At 42.2% G+C, this 21,866-nt stretch overlaps 5 protein-coding genes across 6 annotated transcripts; 3 read left to right on the top strand and 2 right to left on the bottom strand.

Annotated features, from left to right (window-relative positions):
- Nucleotides 1-27: 27 nt before the first annotated feature.
- Nucleotides 28-1,029, top strand: LOC135343838 (transmembrane protein 216-like). Its single transcript, XM_064540859.1, has 5 exons — nt 28-187; nt 251-346; nt 430-538; nt 693-785; nt 838-1,029. Exons 1-5 carry the CDS (start codon nt 76-78, stop codon nt 854-856), a joined length of 429 nt encoding a protein of 142 aa, XP_064396929.1. The 5' UTR covers nt 28-75; the 3' UTR covers nt 857-1,029.
- Nucleotides 1,009-5,536, bottom strand: LOC135343834 (E3 ubiquitin-protein ligase MYLIP-like). The gene is made up of 8 exons (XM_064540849.1): nt 5,201-5,536; nt 4,432-4,625; nt 4,053-4,294; nt 2,884-3,049; nt 2,458-2,713; nt 2,077-2,240; nt 1,638-1,911; nt 1,009-1,388 (listed from the first exon to the last, which is right to left on the bottom strand). Exons 1-8 carry the CDS (start codon nt 5,357-5,359, stop codon nt 1,149-1,151), a joined length of 1,695 nt encoding a protein of 564 aa, XP_064396919.1. The 5' UTR covers nt 5,360-5,536; the 3' UTR covers nt 1,009-1,148.
- A 385-nt stretch (nt 5,537-5,921) lies between these two features.
- LOC135343833 (uncharacterized) lies at nt 5,922-7,960 on the top strand. The gene has a single exon (XM_064540848.1). The coding sequence runs from the start codon at nt 5,993-5,995 to the stop codon at nt 7,784-7,786; it is 1,794 nt and encodes a 597-aa protein (XP_064396918.1). The 5' UTR covers nt 5,922-5,992; the 3' UTR covers nt 7,787-7,960.
- A 169-nt stretch (nt 7,961-8,129) lies between these two features.
- Nucleotides 8,130-9,487, bottom strand: LOC135343492 (deoxyribose-phosphate aldolase-like). The gene is made up of 2 exons (XM_064540450.1): nt 9,311-9,487; nt 8,130-9,228 (listed from the first exon to the last, which is right to left on the bottom strand). The coding sequence occupies exon 2, from the start codon at nt 9,217-9,219 to the stop codon at nt 8,242-8,244; it is 978 nt and encodes a 325-aa protein (XP_064396520.1). The 5' UTR covers nt 9,220-9,228; nt 9,311-9,487; the 3' UTR covers nt 8,130-8,241.
- Nucleotides 9,488-9,539: 52 nt separating this feature from the next.
- LOC135343490 (serine/threonine-protein phosphatase 6 regulatory subunit 3-like) lies at nt 9,540-21,861 on the top strand. 2 transcript variants are annotated; one of them, XM_064540447.1, is made up of 28 exons: nt 9,540-9,672; nt 10,250-10,362; nt 10,538-10,617; nt 11,278-11,364; nt 11,817-11,954; nt 12,311-12,359; nt 12,599-12,736; nt 13,245-13,313; nt 13,715-13,815; nt 14,071-14,178; nt 14,491-14,600; nt 14,780-15,006; nt 15,205-15,402; nt 15,755-15,819; nt 15,878-15,968; nt 16,105-16,212; nt 16,280-16,375; nt 16,752-16,910; nt 17,674-17,813; nt 18,130-18,192; nt 18,264-18,394; nt 19,069-19,270; nt 19,618-19,770; nt 20,094-20,225; nt 20,294-20,369; nt 20,545-20,738; nt 20,992-21,090; nt 21,457-21,861. In XM_064540447.1, exons 2-28 carry the CDS (start codon nt 10,303-10,305, stop codon nt 21,536-21,538), a joined length of 3,156 nt encoding a protein of 1,051 aa, XP_064396517.1. In that variant the 5' UTR covers nt 9,540-9,672; nt 10,250-10,302; the 3' UTR covers nt 21,539-21,861. The 2 variants fall into 2 exon arrangements, with proteins under 2 accessions (XP_064396517.1, XP_064396518.1); XM_064540448.1 differs by having other exon boundaries at nt 18,264-18,382.
- The last annotated feature ends 5 nt before the right edge of the window (nt 21,862-21,866 follow it).

Raw genomic sequence — 21,866 nt, forward strand, 5'->3', positions numbered from 1 at the left:
AACTTAGAACACTAGAAAAATTGAAATGAAACTTCTTTGTGGAACTATTTCGACGATCTTTACCGTTTTCAAAAAATGGCCAATTCTAAAAGAATCTCATCTCTACCGCTGCAAGTCGTGCTCTACTTCAATGGCTGGTTTCTGGTCCTCTTCTACATAGCAGAAATGGCCTTATTAATATACAAAGGTACCTACAAGAATCAACTCTTTTTTACAACACCGTGCCCAATACATTCTCTCACTTTTTCAGCTACAACATCAGCATCATATCCCCCTGGTAACCTAGCAGCAGAGGTCATCTTATTATTAATTCTTTGTCTACTGGACATCATTAGGATATACTATGGTGAGTTGCATAAGTTTCAAATTTTATATTTTGTGTGCAGCGAAAAAGTGGGAGGGGCTCATGTTATGTGTTTCTTTGTGCAGGAGCTAAAGGGAATCTAACAGAGCGAAAGCTACCACTTCTTCTGTCTCTTCTGTTTGTGCCTCCATTGGTCGGAGGGTATCTGTATCTCACAGTGTGGCAAACAACAATGTAAGAGTAGTTAATTTTAATATAATTATTAAAGTCTTGTTTGGCATAAATTATGATCATAGTGTAGTGTAGCTTAGGTTTGGCACTTCATTGAAAGTTTATAACTGGATACTTGGTTAATGCTACACCCCTCCCCCCTCACACGCACACACAGACACAGATTAGAATATGTTTTGCTAGCCCTCGGTTACACAGGCCTGTTACTGGAGCTGGTCATCGGAGCCATCACTCTGATAGTCTTTCAAAGGTATATTATAGCCATCGCCATTGTTGCAATGATATCATTTTTTGTCTTGCAGGAGTGAACTCCTAGGCTGAATATCTCATCATAATTATGTAGCTACTGACAAAAACAAATTCATCATCTGAACTGCATGTCATGACTAGAATAATTTTCAATAATGATATCATGCACGAGGTATACAATTCAATGCACTTATTCCTTATCATAAAATTACGTTTATACCATGTTATTTTATTTAAAGATGTTATGGTGTATTGAGAAGACAAATTTACACAAATAAATAGCAATCAAAGAAAAGTTTGTGTGATAAAATAATCATCTTCAAGCTGGTTTTAAAATGTCAGTTTTTTGCATGTTGCAAAGTGATTACAAGTACTTGGTGTATACAGACTGTACATACGCCACTGGGTGCCTGCATACAGGGCATTTATCCAGCTTTTTGGCACATCCATCACATGCTACATAGTGTCCACAGGGGCAAAAAACAGAGGAGATTAGTTCATCCATACACACGTTGCACAGCCTCTCATCTTGGATCTTGAGTAGGAGCTGTTGGAATGCTTTACTTTGTGCTCCTGTTAGAGGCTCGAGTGTGCTCTCTTCCGTCTGTGTGTGAGGGTGTGTGTGAGAGTGTGAGGTGTGTGGAGTGAGGGGGTGTATTAGTTATACATGTGTACACACAGCAATGAATATTTCTTGTAGAATTCTCACAACATACGTCATTAACTGCTATAGTCAAAACAATGTGATGAATAATTGTAGATAATTATTATTATGCCTTCATTTTGCAGCACCGCCTTCAACTATGCACACACTGAAACAATAACAAAATCCAACCCCCCAATATCCACCTACCTCTGAGAGATCTGTCTTTCTCGATGAACCTTGGCCATTGTTGGTCTCATCTGACCTCGATGACCCCACTCCTCTGTCGGATGCCACAACTAGCGGTGGTGAAGGTGTGTAGGTCATGATGGACTCTGATTCACTCAGTTGCAGCTTTGCCTCGGGTAATAGTTGCTTGGCCAGGTTAGAACTGGACATGGAGAGACCCCAAATGAGAGCTGTCTTGTTGTGGTTCTGACTGGAGGTCTCATCAACCTCTTCATTGCTATTCTCTTCAGTCCTACTGTAATAGAAATTAAAGCGATAAAGCAATGAAAAACACATTCCTTTTGCTTAGGAAAGCACTAAAACGCTATAATTATATGAGTTTTATCCTGGGAAAGAAATGAACAAAGCAATGTTCTAGCAACAGCCCCCCCCCCCCCCTCCCAGTCCCCAGGCTACTCACACTGCTGAGAGGTTGATGTAGGCCAGTGAAGTGGGAGAAGGCTCATAGATGAGTGAGCTCTCATCCTGCACTTGATTCAGCAGCTGCCAGTAATGACGATACGCCTCGTTCTTAGTGTAGTGGATGTCGTAATAGTAGTGAGTCTCAAACTCCATTTTGAACACCTGCAGGTAGGCAACATGATGGTTAGCAGTACAAGCATTAGCGTCATACTACATAGCTATAGGACTTGAATTGATCATATACACATACATACACGGAAAGGGTTGCACAACACTTATTGGGGGTTGAATGTTTCTTGCTTAGCTCTTTTGTGAATGGAACACCTCTCATACTGCACAATGAGATGACAAGCTACACCTATCAAGCCCACCCACGTACCTTTTGACAAAATCGCTTTACTCGTGCATTTCTGTGGTCAGAATGGTTGAAGACACTGGGGGAGACTGTAGTCTGGTGGAGGAACACCTGAGCTTCTGTGACAGAGCGGAACAGAGAACGGGAGATGGCATGGTTGGGAACATGGAACACTATCTTCTTGGTGACAGGGACACCAGTCCCCTCCTCTCTTGTGAGGTACGAGAAGGCAAAGAACTTGTAGCCAAAGGAAACTTGAGTGATGTTGTAAAATGTAACTCTGTAAAATAATAAAAACATTTGTTTAAAAACTTGGATATTATTTTAGGCTAATCACAATGCAAACAGTGGCTGTTTAATGTTGTGGGAGAAATTCCTCTACTTTGAACAAGGCTACATAATTCACACAAACACATAATTATTTTGCAAACACACAATGCTGTAACACACCTTTTCTTGATGGATAGCTGAGTGTCATAGACAGCCACATAGCGAGCACCCACTCCCAACACAACCACCTCATTGTTGAGCACAGCTGGATAGTACTGCATTCCAAAGCCATCCACTTGGTACACAGTCGTCAGCATCAGTGATTGGGCATCAGTCTTAGATACACCTGTGATTTTTCACATGAGACTTGCCATAGGTATACGATATACTGTGTTTGTTTGTGTGTTTGTGTTACTGCATGCTCTATCATTTGTGCAAATGCTCCCATTCTAAAGTTGAATTGATCTGTAACAACAGTAGTGAGTGATATTTAATGAAGCATATTCTATATCTGTAGGCGTGCAAGGGGGCTGGTTGAATGAACATTCTCCATAATCGTTGTATCCTTACAAAGAATGTCCCTGTTTGTACAAAAACATCGGCAGGTAAGTTTTCATGCAGTGTTATGATTGAAACCAATCGCCTAGGTTCTGTTGTATAGATACTAAACTTTCAAAAAGGAATGAAATGATTAACCGGAATCACAAAAGACGTTTCATGTACACAAACTTGGTAGGGAATCACAATGCTTGAGATTGAAATTTGTACGGGCAGTTTGGAATGTGGTTGCATACCTTGATCGGTACTAGACAGCATTTATAGTGCACAATCTAAGTGTAGCTTTTGTGGAGCTGCACTTGTTGTCTAACAAACAATTAGGTACTACAATACACACACTGCAAATGAAGTGATAGTACTATATATTGGTTGTCATTGAAAACTGCTCGAAGCCTTTCCTGCATGTACAGATAGCTAGGGTCCATTTGTCATTGAAAACTGCTCAAAGCCTTTCCTGCATGTACAGATAGCTAGGGTATCCGGTTGTCATTGAAAACTGCTCAAAGCCTTTCAAACAACAACTGCATGTACAGATAGCTAGGGTATCCATTCGTTACGTTTCCTTTCAATTTATCTTTTTGTGACAACGTTTATTTAATCATACTCAATATACGGTACCATTTTCATTACCAACTATGAAAGTACTCTAGTATCAACAAAATCCACTACTCCTGAGGGTCAGTAATCATTATTTTCGCTCCATTATCAAACCAAGTGGCTCTCCCCGTTTTACTCCTGTTAACTATGTTTTATGGCCAAGTAATAATGAAGAAACACACGCAAATACTCACCTTTTAGTTTCTTGTGCTCCTTTTCTATCAGATGTCCATCTCCGCTGCTCCAGTTTGGAAAATAATCAGGATAAACGAGACCCCCAGCAGTGGTATGTCCTGTCGTAGTGGTTGAGTTGTGCTCCTTGGTGTCTCCAAAGTCGGCCTGCGCTATGGTGGCTCCTATCATAGCCTTCTTGCTGTCCGGAACTCGAGTAAGGCCGTGGTGGATCTGGAACTTGAGATCCTTGTAGAAAGCTTCACTGCATGGATGTGTATAGTATAGTTCACGAAATATTTAACAAATATTTGCTACAAGTATGTGTTAGTTTACTCCAAACATGTTCTAGACTTACAGGTATCCATGCAGTAAACGAGGTGTACAAAGACATTGGCTTACATTGTTGATGGTTGAAGCAGCAGCTCAACATCAGTGAAAAACTTGACAACAAAGAGGAGATTGTACGGAGGTTTCATTTTAAGTTGCCTCTTTAAACACAGTCTCTTATTAATCCAGACATTGCAATTGATATTCTTATCGACATACTGAAGACCAAAGTAGTCTTTTTCCACAATCCCAAGGATTTCACACAGCTGCCAAAAAAAGAAATGTAGTCCATAGTAATTTAGACGACATATTTGGGTATTATTTTACTACATCTAACCATCAGCGTACTTTTGTGGACATGTCTCCACAAAATATTATGCTGCCTTGAGTTTTTTCCGTCATAATAGAATTATGGTAGAAAAAGATGAATACATAGCTGGCAGTATATTAAAATAGTCATGTCTGTGACAAGCGTAAGTCTGGTGTGTGGTTCGAGGAATGTTAAGAATCATCCCACTTGAAAGCCACTTTTGGATGTCAAGCATAACTGGTGGTCAAGTTAAGTGGGTGTTGGATATAGACCTACACAAATATTAACTAGAGAAGTATACTGTATACCATACACTGTGTGTGGGAAGTGCTAAGTGTATAGACGACTGTGTCTCCTACACAAGCAGGTCACCATGATGTAAATAACTATAGGAAACACTTGCTGGGGAATTTCACAAGCTCTAGCTGAAAATTACAAATTACAATCGTTAGCTATAATGCAAATAACAACAGAATGCAGCATTTTTAAAATTCAAATAGATACTGAAAAGCATTTTACAAATGCACTTACTTCATTCAGGCAGTCTTGTCCAGTGCAGTTGCTGGGCAGTGTCAGAGAGTACATGGTCTTGTCAGGGTGGGTTATTCTGAATTCAACCATTTTCTTTTTGCTCTTTGAGCTAGTTTCAAGACTTGCCACTGGTCTCCCAGGTATCTCCACTCTTTGCATGTTCGGTTACGCCTTCACTTGCTCTGAGAAACGAATCACAACAACTGGAGCATGTGGAGCCTGGACCATGAATAGCTGGCATAAAAACCGCAGACAAACCGCAAATGTAACCTGAGAGTGCAGTGGGGTGGAGCTCACTGTGCTTTGCTGTTCAGCCAATCCCCTTTTTGTGCACTGCAACTGCACGCTTGAATAGGGTGTAACCATGGAAGTGCTTGTTTACTGCCCAGGGGCAGAATAGCTCTGAGCTCAGCTGTTGTGGAAAACTGTCTAGTCTAGCTACTATGACCTCTGTATGGCAGAAAGCTCAAACCATGAATAGTTTTTTAGCTAGCCCACATCTGGCACATGTAAAATTAATAATATTTCAGCTCCAGCTAGCTGGAAAAACTACATGATTTTTACAAGCTTTTAGCTGAGCCTCGCCTATCTGAGCGTGTGCAAAATTGCCAAAAAATTAATGTGTTTGCACCTAGAAATTGTCAACCATTCAATGAATATCTGCAGCTATAATAATTACAGCTACAGTAATCAGTGCAGATCTAACGCATGCGTGATGCAATGTATACTTAAGGTTACTCGGCCATTTTCTCCAGGTCAGCAAAAAGCACATGGTTTTTGAACAGCCTAGCCATGAAGCGTTCTTGGGAAGGTTCTTATGATGGTTACCCACCTGGACCCAACTACGATTACTCTTATGGAGGTCCTAGATTTGCGCAAGATGACGAGTACGACTACAGGTCCGATAACATTTCGCAAATGAGACCTCGCCGTGGCCGTGCAGACAGACCCGTGTTCGACCGTAACAGCGCAAGTGATCGCGGTGGTAGGCAAGGCATGAAGTTTGTAAACCCAGAATATTATGATTGCCAGTATGGGGACCGTTTCGAAGGCACAAAATCAGGCGCCATACACCCGTACGACGACAGCTCTGTGAAGAAACGCAAAGTTGACAATTTGTCACTTTGTGTCGATTTTGTTCGCGGCTTTTGCACAAAGGGGGCAATGTGTCCCAAGCCTCATGTTAACTATGTAGAGTCTAATGACGAACGCGAAGTGATTGCGAAAGTGAAATTTTGCCACAATTTTCAAAACAGGGGTGTTTGTCTCCGCCCACAAGGTTGCAACTTTTTGCATGTTACAAGACGCGAGGAGGATGAGTTTTTGCTGACTGGGGCTATCCCTCAAACTGTTTTTGATCGAACATCCGACCAAGGTGGTTTCCGTGGTGGCGACGATCGTCCGAGCAGGGGTGGCGGTGGCGGTGGCGGTGGTGGATTTCGTGGGGGACGTGGTGGTCCAGGCCGCGGTGGTGGTGGTTCATATCGTGGTGGTGGTTCATATCGTGGTGATCGTGGTCCTAGCCGAGGGGACCATGGCGGAAGGTTCGGGAGGCGTAGTAACAGTAGTGGAGAATTTGTTGGTCATTCTTCAAGCAAACCTGTCACTTTTTCCAGTTACTGTGTTGATTTTCTAAAGGGAACGTGTGCCAAGGGTTCTGTTTGTCCTCTGAAGCATGTTGAGTGTGTGGAGAATGCTGACGATCGGGAGGGAATTGTTTCAACTGTGTTCTGTCATGACTTCCTTAACCAAAAATGTCGACGCCCAGCGTGCAAGTATGTACACGCTACTCGTGAAGAAGAAGATTATTTCCTGTCTAATGGATTTTTTGCACCTACCATTAATGCTAGAAATCGCGAGAAACTGTTCTACTCTGATGTGTGCCTCGATTTTCTACGCAACCAGTGTATTCGTGGAAACAAGTGCAATTACAAACATGTGTCTCAAGTGGATAACCAGAAGGAACGACAAGTCCTTAGCCGTTCGATTTTCTGCCACGATTTTCAGGATGGTGCGTGCACTCGACCCTCCTGCAAGCTTCTCCACACTTCAATTCAAGATGAACTTTACTTCTTGAATAATGGCTGTCTGCCTGAGCACCTCTCTGTGTCTGAATCTTCCCAGTCAACTCGTGATCCTAAATTGGACATGCTTGCAAAGAATGTTTGCCGTGACTTCATCAAGAATCGTTGTGAATTTGGTGATCGTTGTCGCTTCTACCACCCTACAGCTATTGAGATACAAGCTCTCGTTGCCAACTCGAATGCTTCCACAAGACAGCCACCTATGGAGCGTGGTGCAGGTGAATTTAATAATCCAGGAGGGCCTTCTCAAGCTTCTACCTCGACTGCAGTATCTGATCCTGCTCCCTCACAAGAAAATGACGCTCTGCAAGATCGAGTGAAACAACTGGAACGCTTGCTGGCAGATGCTTGCTACTGTATGACACTGGCTGTGGGAAACGATCACCCTGCTATTTCTACACTAATGGGTACCATTTCTGAATTGGCACCACCCAGCTCGCTCGCGAACCAAGGCCAAGAACAGGCCCCTAAAGAACCTGATGTGCCTGCCTCAACCAACTAAAGACTGATGTTGAAGTTTATGGACTTTGTAGTTATGGACATTTAGTGTATTATGAACTGACCCTTATATTTGTAATGTTAATGTGTATATAATTATGTGCAGTTATGCTCTTTGCTGATAACTATTTCCTCTTATTATTATTATGGATGTTGAACTGATATTCTTACAATGTGATATTCTTACAATGTGTACCTTTAGATATAAGTAACTATACATGTATTACCATAATTATACCACCTTTATAGGGGCGTGCATGCATACGTAATCATAGGGTTTGGATTGAAGAAGTGCGGCTTGTGATGAGGCTAATTAACACATGCATGTAAGGTTAATATCAACAATCTTGATTACACATAATTATCAATAAAGTGAAACAACATCATGCAAATCAGAAATCAGAATAATTATAAACATAAGAAAAAGTTCATTTTCATTGTCCATACTAAAAGCAGTTTCTAAGACATTGGTATCTGGTGCTTTGCTGCATATCTGCCAGTCACTTGATGGTAAAGCTGCCGTTCAATATCTCCGAGCAGAGAACTGGCACCAATCCTAAACAGGTCAGGTTTGGTCCAATCATCGCCCAACTCTTCCTTCATCAGAGCAAGCCAATAGAGAGCATCTTTGGCACTTCTGATGCCTCCAGCTGGCTTAAAACCGATCTTATAACCTGTACGTTCAAAGTAATCCCGAATAGCACGAACCATCACAAAAGCGACTGGGAAAGTGGCGTTCACGGCTTCTTTCCCGGTGGAGGTCTTGATAAAGTCAGAGCCAGCCATCATACAAATGAGGCTAGTCTTGTACACGTTGGTGAGGGTGCCAAGATGACCAGTAGCCAGAATCGTCTTCAAGTGAGCCTCTCCACACGCTTCTCTACAAGCACGCACTTCGTCGTACAAAGCTTGCCAATTTCCTTGCAGCACAAAGGTTCGAGTGATGACAATATCAATCTCAGTTGCACCGTATTTGATGGCTTGTCGTATTTCGTCCAATCTTTGCTGAATTGGAGTCTGTCCAGCTGGGAAACCTGCCGACACAGAAGCAATGGGAATGTCAGTACAGCTGAGTTCTTTCAAAGCCTTAACCACATCAGGAACACGCTCAGGATACACGCAAACGGCCCCAACTCGTATATTCAGTTCAGTTACACCGAGAGATTTGGCGAGGTCTTGACGAACAGGAGTATGAGCTTTGTACACAAGTCTTGAGACATTTCCTGGAGTGTCGTCTCCGTCCAGGGTAGTGAGGTCAATACAGCTAACAGCACGAAGAAGCCAAGCGGCTTGCCATTCTTTCTTGATTGAGCGTCGTGTTTTGTGTGTGGCTGCTCTCCTAATAACCGCTGGTAGATTGACACGAGATGACTCCACCCATCCTAGGTCAAGAGGAAGACCAGGATTTCGTTCAAAGGTAGACATCTTTGAGTCCATTCGATATTCCTGCAAACAAATGACATGTACAGTCATCACACTGATCATTACCTACTGCTATGTCATTACTCCTGGAGCTAAAATTACTTACTTTGCAGATGAATCAGATATGCAGCAGAGTCTCCAAGGGTCCTGGTATCTAACTGCAATGTGCTTTCAATCTAAAGTACGAGCAAGAGGCAGTTATGAGCTCAAGAAGATGGACCACACACACACCAGTCTCTGCAGCATGAAAAGGGTCAGAGGTCAACTATAACACACCCACTTTTCTTAGTCACACCCATTTATTGTCATGTGATAAAAGCAAAAAAAGGGGCAGGGCTCGCACTAGAGGGGCGTGGTCGTATAGGGTCGCACATGATGCATCACATTAAAAGATTGACTGTTCACTGTTTTACTGCACACACTGACACTATTTCAAGGATAAATCAAAGAAAAGCTGCTTATATATAGGTGAGGAGAGTACAAGGCACTGGATGTATGTATATATATGATTAAAAGCCTATTTGTAGAGTCTATAAAAGCTCTAGTAAAGCTTATTCCCTGTTCAAGTGTGTCCCAACTGTCATGTGTAGTTTAGACATTGATCATGCCTCACTGCACACAGTACTCACTGGACGAACCTCTAATACGTATTGGTTAGTATAAAATATAGTCGTTCGTTAATCACTGTTTTAATACTGAGCCCTAGATCTAAGTTAGTTAATTAGTTTATTGTCATAGTTCTGGTATGGTATAAGGAGCCATTTTATTAAAAAAATCGTGTCATCTAGACTTACTAGACACACTTTGTGGGGCCCCTAATATTAAATAGCATAATTTCGCTAGATGAGTTCGAGTGAGTGCTAGCAGTGATACAGTACGTGTCAAGTGGTGTATTAAGTGGTGTATTGTTTTCTGCTAATTGATTCACTAATAAATAGCCTTGTAAGTGTGATAATGGAAATTGTTTGATGTGCTGTAATTGGAAATGTGGATCATTTGTAATTAGTTTTTATTGTATACTAATATGGACATTATGTAACCACAGCATCACCTGCCTAGACGACAAGACTTATACGAATTTGGTACATCATTTAGAGAATGTTTTGGAGGCTTTCGTTTCGAAGGCCATCAGCAATTGATGCTATTCTTGACAAAGAGGTGAGGAGTTGTTTAGACATTGTGTCGATCACATTTTAAATATACGATTACTGTACATATTGTTCTTATAGTTTAATTAACTGAAGGGTAGAGTGTTGCTTTTTAGTATCATTATATTATTTCCAGTCGTCTCCACTCCACACACACACCACCACCCGCCCACACACACACACAGGACTGTACGTTGGGCGAGATTCTTGACGAAGATGACGTCCTTCAAGAATGCAAATCACACAACAAGAAACTCGTTGACTTGTAAGTACAACCAGAGAGTCACATTTAGAATGTGTTTTAGTATAGGCCACTTGCTTATTGCAGCCACTGTTGGTCTGCCCGTGGGTGACCACTAGGTCTACAAAGACTGCATTGAATTAGGATATGGTTGTACAAGAATGGTTGGTGACTTTATTAGACATTCTATAGATCTTGTACTCAATGGCTATAATAGTTATTAATAATCATATATTATTATAAGGCACAGTATTCGTCTGAGATAGGCAAACTTGTGAATGTAAATTGTGCAATATTCTGATGTTGATCATATATATCAGTTGTGGTGGTCAAGAGAGGGTTTCTGTTGGTATGATACCATTGCTATATAGAAGTATTGCGTTCAGTTAGTGTTGTCTATTAATTTGTACATAGAGCACAATAATTATTCATCCATATTTTAACCATTACATGTACAACCTGTGTGCGTGTGTGTGCGTGTGTGCGTGGTATTGTTTAAGTGCATACTGGACTACTTTAATTAGATGCGTGTGCCAAGGTGATATCAGGTTTCAATGTTTTCTCTAGCGACAGACGTCAATTTCAACCACTTCTGTGTTTGTAAAAAACACAATTTTCTGTGTACATTCCTTAGAATGGTTCAATTATAGCGACCGTACGTGACACTGTGTTTGTGTACTGTAGTTTGGTACGGCCTGAGATGATGGAGGAGCTGGTCAAGTACGTGTGTCAGGAACCCAGTGAAGATGTCGAGGATAAAGTCAAGTTCAAGTAAGTGCTCTAGCTCTGTGTGTGTGTGTGTGCGTGTGTGTGTGTGTGTGTGCGTGTGTGTGTGCGTGCGTGTGTGTGTGTGCGTGCGTGCGTGTGTGCGTGTGTGTGTGTGTGTGTGCGTATGTGTGTGTGTGTGTGTGTGTGTGTGTGTGTGTGCGTGTGTGTGTGTGTGTGTGTGTGTGTGTGTGTGTGCGTGTGTGTGCGTGTGTGGTGGTGTGTGTCGTTTATTATTGGTTTGTGATTGTTTATCTTGACAGCTGTACGTGTACGTGCTCGATATGTAGCCAGCTATGTACAGTCATGTGTACGTATGATGACTTGTGGATTAATACCTGTAGTACTAGCTATTCTCACACAATTGTAATACGTGTATTGTAATGTATGACCCCCCACATAGATATGCCATATCCCACACATATATGACCCCCCACCCCTCTCACCCCCCCTCATAGATACCCCCACATAGCGTGTGAACTGCTCACCTCTGAGGTTTTCACCATCACAGAGCAGCTAAGTGCCAGTGAGTATTTGATGGGTCTCCTCTGGTCCTTCCTCGACTCTACAGGCCCTCTCAACCCCCTCGTCGGAAGGTGGGTGTGGTTTACTGGACTATATCCCCCTCAAGTCTTGCCATGTATATTATGTATGTGGTAGCTGGCTTTGGTGGCCGTCCCTGAGCCGCAGTACACAATGTGTGCTATGCCTTGGGGTCGTACTATACATATACATACACTCCCACTCTTTCCTTTTTCTTGTAGTTTAAGAATAATTATTACTGTACATGTAGCAGTCATCATTCTCGATGTCATGTGTGACCGGTTATGGCTAGTTTTGCTTCCAATACTTCCAAGGCCATTGCGGTCTCTTCAGACTCATGCCTAATATAATCCGTTGCTATACACATGTACTTGGCTCTTCTCTGATGACTTGTGTTGTGTTTCTGCAGTTTCATCAGTAAAGTGTTGGCAATGCTACTCAATAAAGAGCCTATGGTGGTGAGTACTGTATCAGCATGAAGCTTGTACCAACCTGAGAGATCTTAGAAAATAATATTGGGAGATTAAATTACTGTAGAAACAGTATGTGTGTGTATATAGTGTTTCCTTATTTAGTACTCATTGTTAGTATAATGCCTACTGTGGTTACATTCATTGTACCAAATAGAGCAATTATTCACAGGGATATTACAACCATGTCAATTAATCATTTGTTCGGTCCCTCCCCTTGTATATAGATATTCAATTTCATGCAAGGCCGTGAAGACTTCCTCTCCCAGTTCCTAGTTCACCTGGGTACCTCGGCCATCATGGACCTCCTACTACAGATGGTGGCAGTGGCAGAGACGGACCAGATACGACAAGACATTGCCATGGTAAGGGTACAATGTACTTGTCCAGTCAGGGATGTGCCCACACTGGTCGATGGTACTAACCACCTCTTAGGCCTGGTTTACCATATGTATGTTAGTGTGTGTTAAGGATTTAAAATAGCTATCACATAATATTTCTCCCTGTACATGTATGTGTACAATGTATGTATTTTATAAGGTACACTAACTGAAAACGACTTTATACCATAGCTTTACTAAGTTTGTCTGCTAATTGACTGTTGCATGCCACTCTCAGTGTCTTGTATAATGTCACAGCATAGTGCATGTTGTACTTCTTCCTACACTTGTTGTATGCTATGTGTTTATGTTGTGTTGTTCCAGAGGAGGTCCGACACGAGTACCTCGATTAGGCTTAGTCACATGCAACAATGACTTTACTGTTGAATTTTGCACGTGACCAAGCCTAATCGAGATACTCATGTCGTACCTCCTCTGGTGTTGTTCATGGCTATACTTGTAAGTGTCTTCTTGCCCCCCCCTCTCACTGTAGTGGCTCAAGGAACAGGGGCTAGTGGAGAAGCTGATAGACTTCATAGGAAAGGATACCGACAACACTGAGGTACTTCATATAATGCTAATAATTATATAAAGTGTGTGCCTGCTTGTGCATTTGTAGTTCAGAGTGACGTATGTGTGGTATACCCTATGAATAATGTACGTACTCTTCCTTGTAGGCAATGTATTTTAATGTCTGCATGTATATTTACAGTGATTTCATTGACTGTACCTTTCAGCAGCCATAACTTTAGTATCATTGATCCAAAGTCTTATGATTTCTGTCATTTTTCGGCCTTGGACCATGGGCTATATATTCCATGATATTTGGCCGAAATTGACAAATTTTGTCATCTCCCAAAATAATATGAACAGTGAGAATAGTACTGTACATAATGATGATCATCTCATTGTACATGTCCTATACAGTACAATTATTCTAATCACTACCTTTGCTTGCTGCAGTACTGTGCCAATGCGTCCCAGGCTCTGTGTGACATGTTCGTGCTCTCCAGAGAGTCTTATCAGAAGGCCAACCCAGCACCTCTCCTCGACACACTAGAGAGGTGGGGTCATGTACTAACATTGCCATGGATACCTATTGGATAACTGTATAGATACATGTACCATAATTTATGCCTAATAATTGAATATCTAAAATTGCCTTTTGCAATTGCTTTTAAGGCCAAATATTGAAAAATTGACCTCTTTTTTATGAAAAGACTACAAAGGCTTTTGTGTGTGTCCATGGCTTCCATGTAAACCCTGTGGCTACTGCACTGCCTTGTGTTGACTGTACTAACCTCTGCCCACACACACAGTGAGGAGACTCTCCAGCGATTACTTGACAACATGTTCAGCTCTGAAACACCTAAAGACGTAGTGATAGTAAACGGCATCTCTGTACTACTAACAGCCCTAGAAAAACGGTAATATTGATATTGCAAAAAAATTGCTGTAGTATTTTACTTACAGTTAGCTACACAACATCTAAAAGTTGTGTACATATATATACGAGCTAACTTTGATGGTCTGTAATTGTGTTTGGAACAATATCCGATTTCAAAGCTAAAAAATGCATTTAGTAGCTATTTGGTAGTGCTACAATAATTATGGTGTGCTTAGATCAGCGACTGCATGCTTTCTGGTTCAAATGTTCTATTTTCAGAAGATTATAAGTGTGGGTGATTTTTCAGAATCTGCCAAGTATGCATTGATTCCCTCCCTCCTCCCTCGTGCAGTTCCCTACCCATGATCAATACTCCTCCGCCATTGGAGAGGTCCTTCTCAATGGGCAATCCTGAAGAGGGTTCCGAGAATTCTCTACACTCTGGCAAGGAGCTCACAGCAGGTGGGACACTTGAACATGCACAAATTTAATGTTCACTTATTTGCATGTGCGTACATGTACATGTAGTGGGTGTGGCTAATACTGTACTTGTCAAGTTGTGTACTGTCTGTCACCATAATTATGTGTACTGTACTGCGTCTGCCCACCCCCTCACACACACACACCCCTCACACACACAGAGCTTGAGCGATGCCTTCACAATCGACTAAAGGACTTCCACGATCTTCTCTCCAGAAGACCACAAGGCTACCCTCACTCCGTCATGTCCACCACGGCCGGGGACCTGGACCCTCCCCTTGGCAACACACGACTACAGGTGGTGCGGCTATTTGCCTCCATTCTACAGTGTGGCAGCTCTGGTATCTCAACAGCCATGATGCAACTTAGGACTTTCTCTATTTTAGTAGTAAGTAGCAAGTATTATATGTCACTAGAATATTTTATTATACAGATAAATACCGTGGATTTTGGCAGTTTTGTGCGTGTGTTGTACTTGGCTAGAAATTGAATTTGTACATCCAGTAATGCATGGCATGCCTTTGTTTGCTTGTAGTACGGTAGTTCTTCGTTATAATGCTTTGAACACGAATTATTTTTTTCACAGGACTTATTTTTCCAATATCCATGGAACAACTTTCTTCACAAGGAGATAGAATTGTGTGTGGGTGCTGCTCTGAGCTCAGACTCTGCCTACCCTCCGAGCGACCAGACCATCACTGCCGAGGAGGAGGAAGAGGCGGGGCCGGGGGAGACTAGCCCCTCGGAAGACTCTCAATCCAATCCCAAATCACTTAGGCATCATGTGAGTGGATCAGTACACGTGTTTAGATCCATCTACAGGTGTTTTTTTCTAAATCAAGTCTTCGTTTGATTGTCCATAACTTGTGTTGCGAACATTCGATTTCAAGAAAACTATTGCTTTCAGTAGCTCTTGAGAATGCATATCATAGTGCGGTTAGATGAGTGATTTATTTCGGGCCCAAATTTCCTATTTTTTGAAGGAAAAAAGCGTGGGCTATATATACATGTATGGTCGGGTGTTTATATAGGTACAGGTATATCATTCAGATTTTGCTGACCCTATTTAATGAGTGCCCTCAGGCTCTGGTGTTCATATCTTGATAGCTATATAATATATAATGTTGTTTCCACAGTTACTGACGGAGTGCAAGTTAGTGTGCAAAATTTTGGAAGGTTTTGATCTGAATGAGAAATTAAGGTAATCATCATTATTTTGCGACCTACTGTTGTTGATAATGTGTCGTTGTTTTTGACAGTTCGGAGTCCAAAGGACGTCGCCAAGGTTACATGGGTCATCTAATCAGGATAATAAACTCTCTTGTGCGCTGTGGGGAAGGAGACGAATCAGTGAGTGGGCAGAGTTAGCAATGTGGGGGGTCCCTGTAATTCAATTTAGAATAGTAAATTTCAAAACTAGCTTTTTGTGAATTTGTTTTCGCTATCACACAATCTCTCCACACCCACACAATTCCTCCACCCACAGTTACGAGAAGCCTTGAAGATTTCTTTAGACGAAGACACTCAACAACAGTGGAATAACTTCATCATTGGACCCATTGCAGAGCTCAACAAGAGGAACGAAACCAACCTGGTAAATATTACTGTACATTACTATTATGTTTATTTGATGCCCCCCCCCCCTCCACGTGCTATCCTAGGGTGGAAATGCCCCTCTGTCATCAGGGATGGATGACAGTGACGAGGAGTTTGATCAGCTGAATAATGGAGGGATCATGGATAGTGAGCTGGAGAAGGTAAACCCTCCACTATAGTATAGTCAGTAGTATCAAGAGTATATAAAAACAGAAGAGTGTCGAACTATCGATACCTCTACACAAACAAACACTGTGCACAAAGTAACGTGACATCCTGTCAATTGCACGTGAGCAACTCGCAATTGATGACTTTTGCGCATATGCCATTGTACATGTGTGGCTACTAACAAGTCATAATAGCTAACGTATTTATATTCTAGAAGATTTTCTCCCTCCCTCCTAGTATTATTATTTGCTACATGTATAAGAATGCTATTTACATGATTGTGTAGTGTTTTACAGTGTACAGCACACACAATCTCACACATGCACACACACACACACTCATCACACACACCCACACACTGTGCTGCAGGCGTACCAGCAGTACCAGGACGTTCGCTACGTGACCCAGTTCATGGACGACTGCGGAGTAGAAGATGAGTTGAATCCAGAGAGAGAACCGTTTGAGGCGAGCTTCTCACGACTCATGGACCTCTCCAGTCACATAGAGGCAGATGAGGAACCTCCAGTGGTGAGCAACACTTCATGTTTAACTCAACCCTAACCTAAGAAAATAATACGAAAATTACCTGCTACCGTATATGCTCGACCAGAGGCCGCTCTTGTATAAAGGCCGCACTCAAATAGTAGCCTCCCTTGCTAGCAAAATGAAACATTCAGTAGCCGCTCTCAAATAGTAGCCTCAGTGAACTTTGACTCTAGCATTTCTGCACGTGGCAGCCAAACAAATTATTACTAGCAGCTAGCTACATGTACGTAGCTATGAGTAGCAGCTTGTTAGTGCTTCACAAAGACTTTCTCATGGCAGAGTTCAAGTTTATGCAGGTGAAAACAACTTATGATGACAAACTAAATTATCTGGAGCTAATAACGCCGCTCTTGAACAGTGGCCCCTCTTGAATTGTAGCCTCCTCTTCCAGCAAAATGAAACATTTAGTAGCCGCGGCTCCTGATCAAGCATATACGGTATATAGTGTAAATACAGTGCATGCATAAGCTTTATTAGCAGCTATTTATGTAAATCATGGATGATTTATATCTCTTTTTGTCATAATCACTGTTTGGTGTCCACACTGCTGGAGTACGTACTGTACTGTACGTCTCTCTGTTGATTGTCATACATTGAAATTGCCCTGGGACAGTTCGAGGGATTTCTGACCAAGTTTAAACACCTATTTTGTTTGCCAATTTATTAGTGTGGTTCAAAGCCTCCTGCCATCTTTTACAGTTAGTTGTCAACATTATATTATTTTATAGCCCCTCCCCTCTCCCAGGCCCCTGGTATGTTTGATGCAGCGTGCGCTAGTCGTATACAACAGTTTGATGATGATGACGAGAGTGACGATGAGGAAGAGGACACGAGTACCTGGACAGATAAGGAGGTCTCTCTGTCATCACCCATGGACCACAATAGGTGTGTGCTTACTGTACACACTTAAATCTTGAGCTACATTTACATGGTTTTATGTGTGCTGAGATCTCTTTAAATCGAGCTACACTTACATAATTATAGGAGCATACACACACACCACACACACACACACACTCACACACACACACACACACACACACACACACACACACACACACACACACACACACACACACACACACACATCACACACCACACACACACACACCACACACACCACACACACACACCACATACACACACACACACACCACACACACACACACACACACACACACACACACACACACACACACAGTGGTGGTAGTAGCGATGAAGAAGACAGTTTCACAAGAAGGAGAGAATTCCCCACAGGCTCAAGGTATACACACACGCCCCCTCGCACGTATAGTGCCCTGTATACATGTGACCAACTTGATACTACCCATGCAGTGATGAGGACGAGAGCCCTGGCAAGCGTGCCGCCCCCTACATGACCACACCCCCTGGACGACTCACACAGATCACCTCGTCACTCTCCAAAGAGGGGGACTCGGACAAAATGGAGATAGGTACTTCAGAAGGTGTGACTATTGGTGTGACTATTGCTGTACATGTATCCCCTAAATAGCATAAACATGAAACCGTATGTGTGTTTACATAAGTTATTTTTATAATCATAATGATGTCACTCTTAGTATAAGTAGATTTCACGTTAGCAAACCACCACTGTGCATATACAGTAGTTTATATGGACTACAGTTGTGTGGCAACTGAAAAAGTCCCCGAGCCATTGATTATACGGGGGGACAGTTGGTACTTGGCAGATATGCCTGTTAATGTACATGTAGTTGTACATCTTTCAGCAGCCATAACTTTAGTATCGTTGATCCAATTTCAACAATTTTGTGATTTTCTGAAAGCTTGGAAAAAGACCTTTCAAATGATGTGTTGAAATCCAATATTTAGATGGGACCATAATTTGTCATTTTTCGGCCTTGGACCATGGGCTATAATCCATGGTATTTAGCCGAAATTTTCATCTCTCAAATATGAACATTGATGGTACCATTTGAAAGGTCTTTTTCTAAGCTTTCAGAAAATCAGAAAATTATTGAAATTGGATCTACGGAATTCAAGTTATGGGGACTCTTTTGGCGACTGAAAGAGTCCCCAAACCATTGGTTACACAGGGACACATTGTTACCTTTGCCTGTAGTACTTGTGTGTCAGATGTGGTGCCCTTCTCCCTGTGTAGGCATGATCTCATGGCGCTCTGAACTGTCGACAGACGCTGAGTTATCAGGAGGGGGTGTGGTTGACTCTACTGATGGAGGCATTAACTGGATCACTGAGCCTATGAGTGCATACAAGAAGGACCAGGAGCCAGACAGCCCTAACTCCACCAACTGGGCAGATTTCTCATCAGCTTTCCCCAATAGCACTACTACAGGACAAGAGTGAGTATGACTGTAGCTTATACATACATGTGTATATATAGCACATTCTAATTATGTCTACATGCACAAGAACAGTACTGGTGGTTTTGTAAGATATGCATGTCCTGTATGTCGCTATTCCAATCTACTGTGTACCATTGCTACTGTGTACCATAGCCTTGTGTGTGTTTTCTCAGAAAACGAACAATTTGATAAACTTTCGGAGGTCATACCAGTAGTTTCGGTTGCTGTAGTGTACATGTACATACAGTTGTCTGCACTTAAACATGTACAGTTTACCTGTACAGCGTACCTATAGCAACGCCCGGTCATATCATTATGTGGCCACTCCCCCCCCCCCCCCCCAGAGAGCACTCCTCACCCCAAGATATGGACCTTGACTCAGCCCACGTGTCCAGTCATATCACAGTTACGTACAAGAGGGCCGGAGGGGATTCCCCCTACAATGACGATGACATCATCGAAAGCCCTGAGCACATACCAAACAAGGCCAGCTACAGGTGAGGATACATGTGCTTTCTTGAGAGCTTCTTCTGGTTGTATAATTGTACATGTATATATACACATGTATAAGTTAGGTAGCTAAAAACAAATTAAAGCCGTGCATTTTAGAACCTCTCCATTAAACTCTTTCATTACCGTAATTATGTTGTAACTTGAAGGAATTTGACCTCATTTTTGTTAGCATTCTTGTATTAATTTATTAGCATAATTAATTTACTAGCATACCTGCAGGCCACACAACCTAACACAGCTAGCACACTGTATATGAATACACTATATGTGTACTGTACGAGTAACTGTTTGCCCCCCCCTCCTGCAGCCTTCTCTCCCCGAGTGGTGCGACCAATGAGATTGCCCCCTCCTCTCCCTTGGACATGGATACTATCCAGCTGGCAGTGGACACCAGCTCTGACGAGGATGTTCACTCAAGCTCAGACTCAGATGATGAGAGGTACGTTATCGGGTCAGCCCTCAGGACTGACTGGACTGAAATTACTTATTTTTTTGTTTCTTCCTCAGATCTGGCAAGTATGCGCCAGTGAACACTTCCACTAGTTCTGATGCTGAAGCTCTGATAGGAAATGATGACTCACAAGTAAAGGCTTACTTATTACTTTTAAATAACATTTCAATTGCTCATTCTTTTCACCACACACACACACACACACACACACACACACACACACACACACACCCACACACCATCACACACCCACACACACACACACCACACTCCCCCCACACACACACCCACACACACACACACACAGGAGCCTTCGTCTTCAGCTGACGACACTGCCTCAGAGCCACAAGGCACCTCCTCAGCCAACAATGATGGTGGGACTAGCCATAGCAACAGCTTGGAGGGTGAGGCCAGAGGAACCGAGTGTAATAGCAACCAAGATGAGAACAGATTAGGAGACACTGACGGAATGGACGAGGGGCAACTGCAGGATAACTACAGGTACTTGTAAGGGTGGTCTGGTGGTCTTATTTACTACTTATGGATGTATATAGTTCTATGACATTTCAGCATAATTTTCAGCATAATAAAGAGCTAGTCTTATTTACGAGTTCTCTGCTTGGTAATGGTGGTCCTATGGATTAGTTATATTACTGTACACTCCATTATTGATCGTACACTGTAGCTATAGTTACTAACTCCTCCCCTGTATACCACAGCTCTTCACTAACCCCTCCCCTTATACCCCCCACAGCTTCCTGTCTAAGCAGGGGATGCTCAGTGCCAATAGCTCCAGCAACAACAACAGTGGAGGAGATGTAGAGAATGACAGACTGAGATTAGAGCAAAAAAGGTAGTCATTATAATTATATTGACATGAATAGGTTCTCTTTTGTAGCATAATTACCTCTTTTTTTCATTTTAGCACAAAGCCTATAATATAATTATAAGCTCCAGGGATGTGCCCACACTGGTTGGTGGTGGTTGGTAGCAGGAGTGCACTCCTGGTTGGTGGTGGTTGGTAGCACTCCTGTTGGTAGTAATCGCCTCTGACAAAAATAACACCTCTTAGGCCTAGTTTACGCTATAATTATAAGAGGCATCATTTGTGTTGAGTTGTAAGTGAGGATTGAAAATTAAGTGTTGTACCACTTAGACAATTCTGGGCACTATACTGTGTATGATGTTATTGACTAACTCCTCCCCCTCCCATCTTCAGAGCCGAGGCTGTGGCAGCGATGGAGCAATGGGACCAGGAGGCATCTAGTCAAAGCAGCGAGGGTCTGTCACTAGACTCGTGATGATCCTTACCAGAACTATATTATATTATTATTGTGTTAGTAAATAGAGCATCTTGTAAAATGACCAAAAAAAAAAATAATAGCATTAATATTAATATTGATTTTCTATGAGTTGGAATAATCGTTTTTATTCACCTGTGCACCTAAACTCTATCTCTTTATTATTTTGTGAATAATATAATGATACTGTAGTTCGCAGGTGTCTTACGTATGTGCGTGTGTGTCTGTATGAATGTATAGAGTCTTTCTTCTTTCAGTGTGTTTCTGTGTGTGTGTTTATCGCCATTGGTACATGTGCACAAAAACGTGTTTCAACTGTTTAATATCA

This window comes from Halichondria panicea, chromosome 11 (assembly GCF_963675165.1).
Source record: "Halichondria panicea chromosome 11, odHalPani1.1, whole genome shotgun sequence".
In the NCBI taxonomy this organism is placed as follows: Eukaryota; Metazoa; Porifera; class Demospongiae; order Suberitida; family Halichondriidae; genus Halichondria; species Halichondria panicea.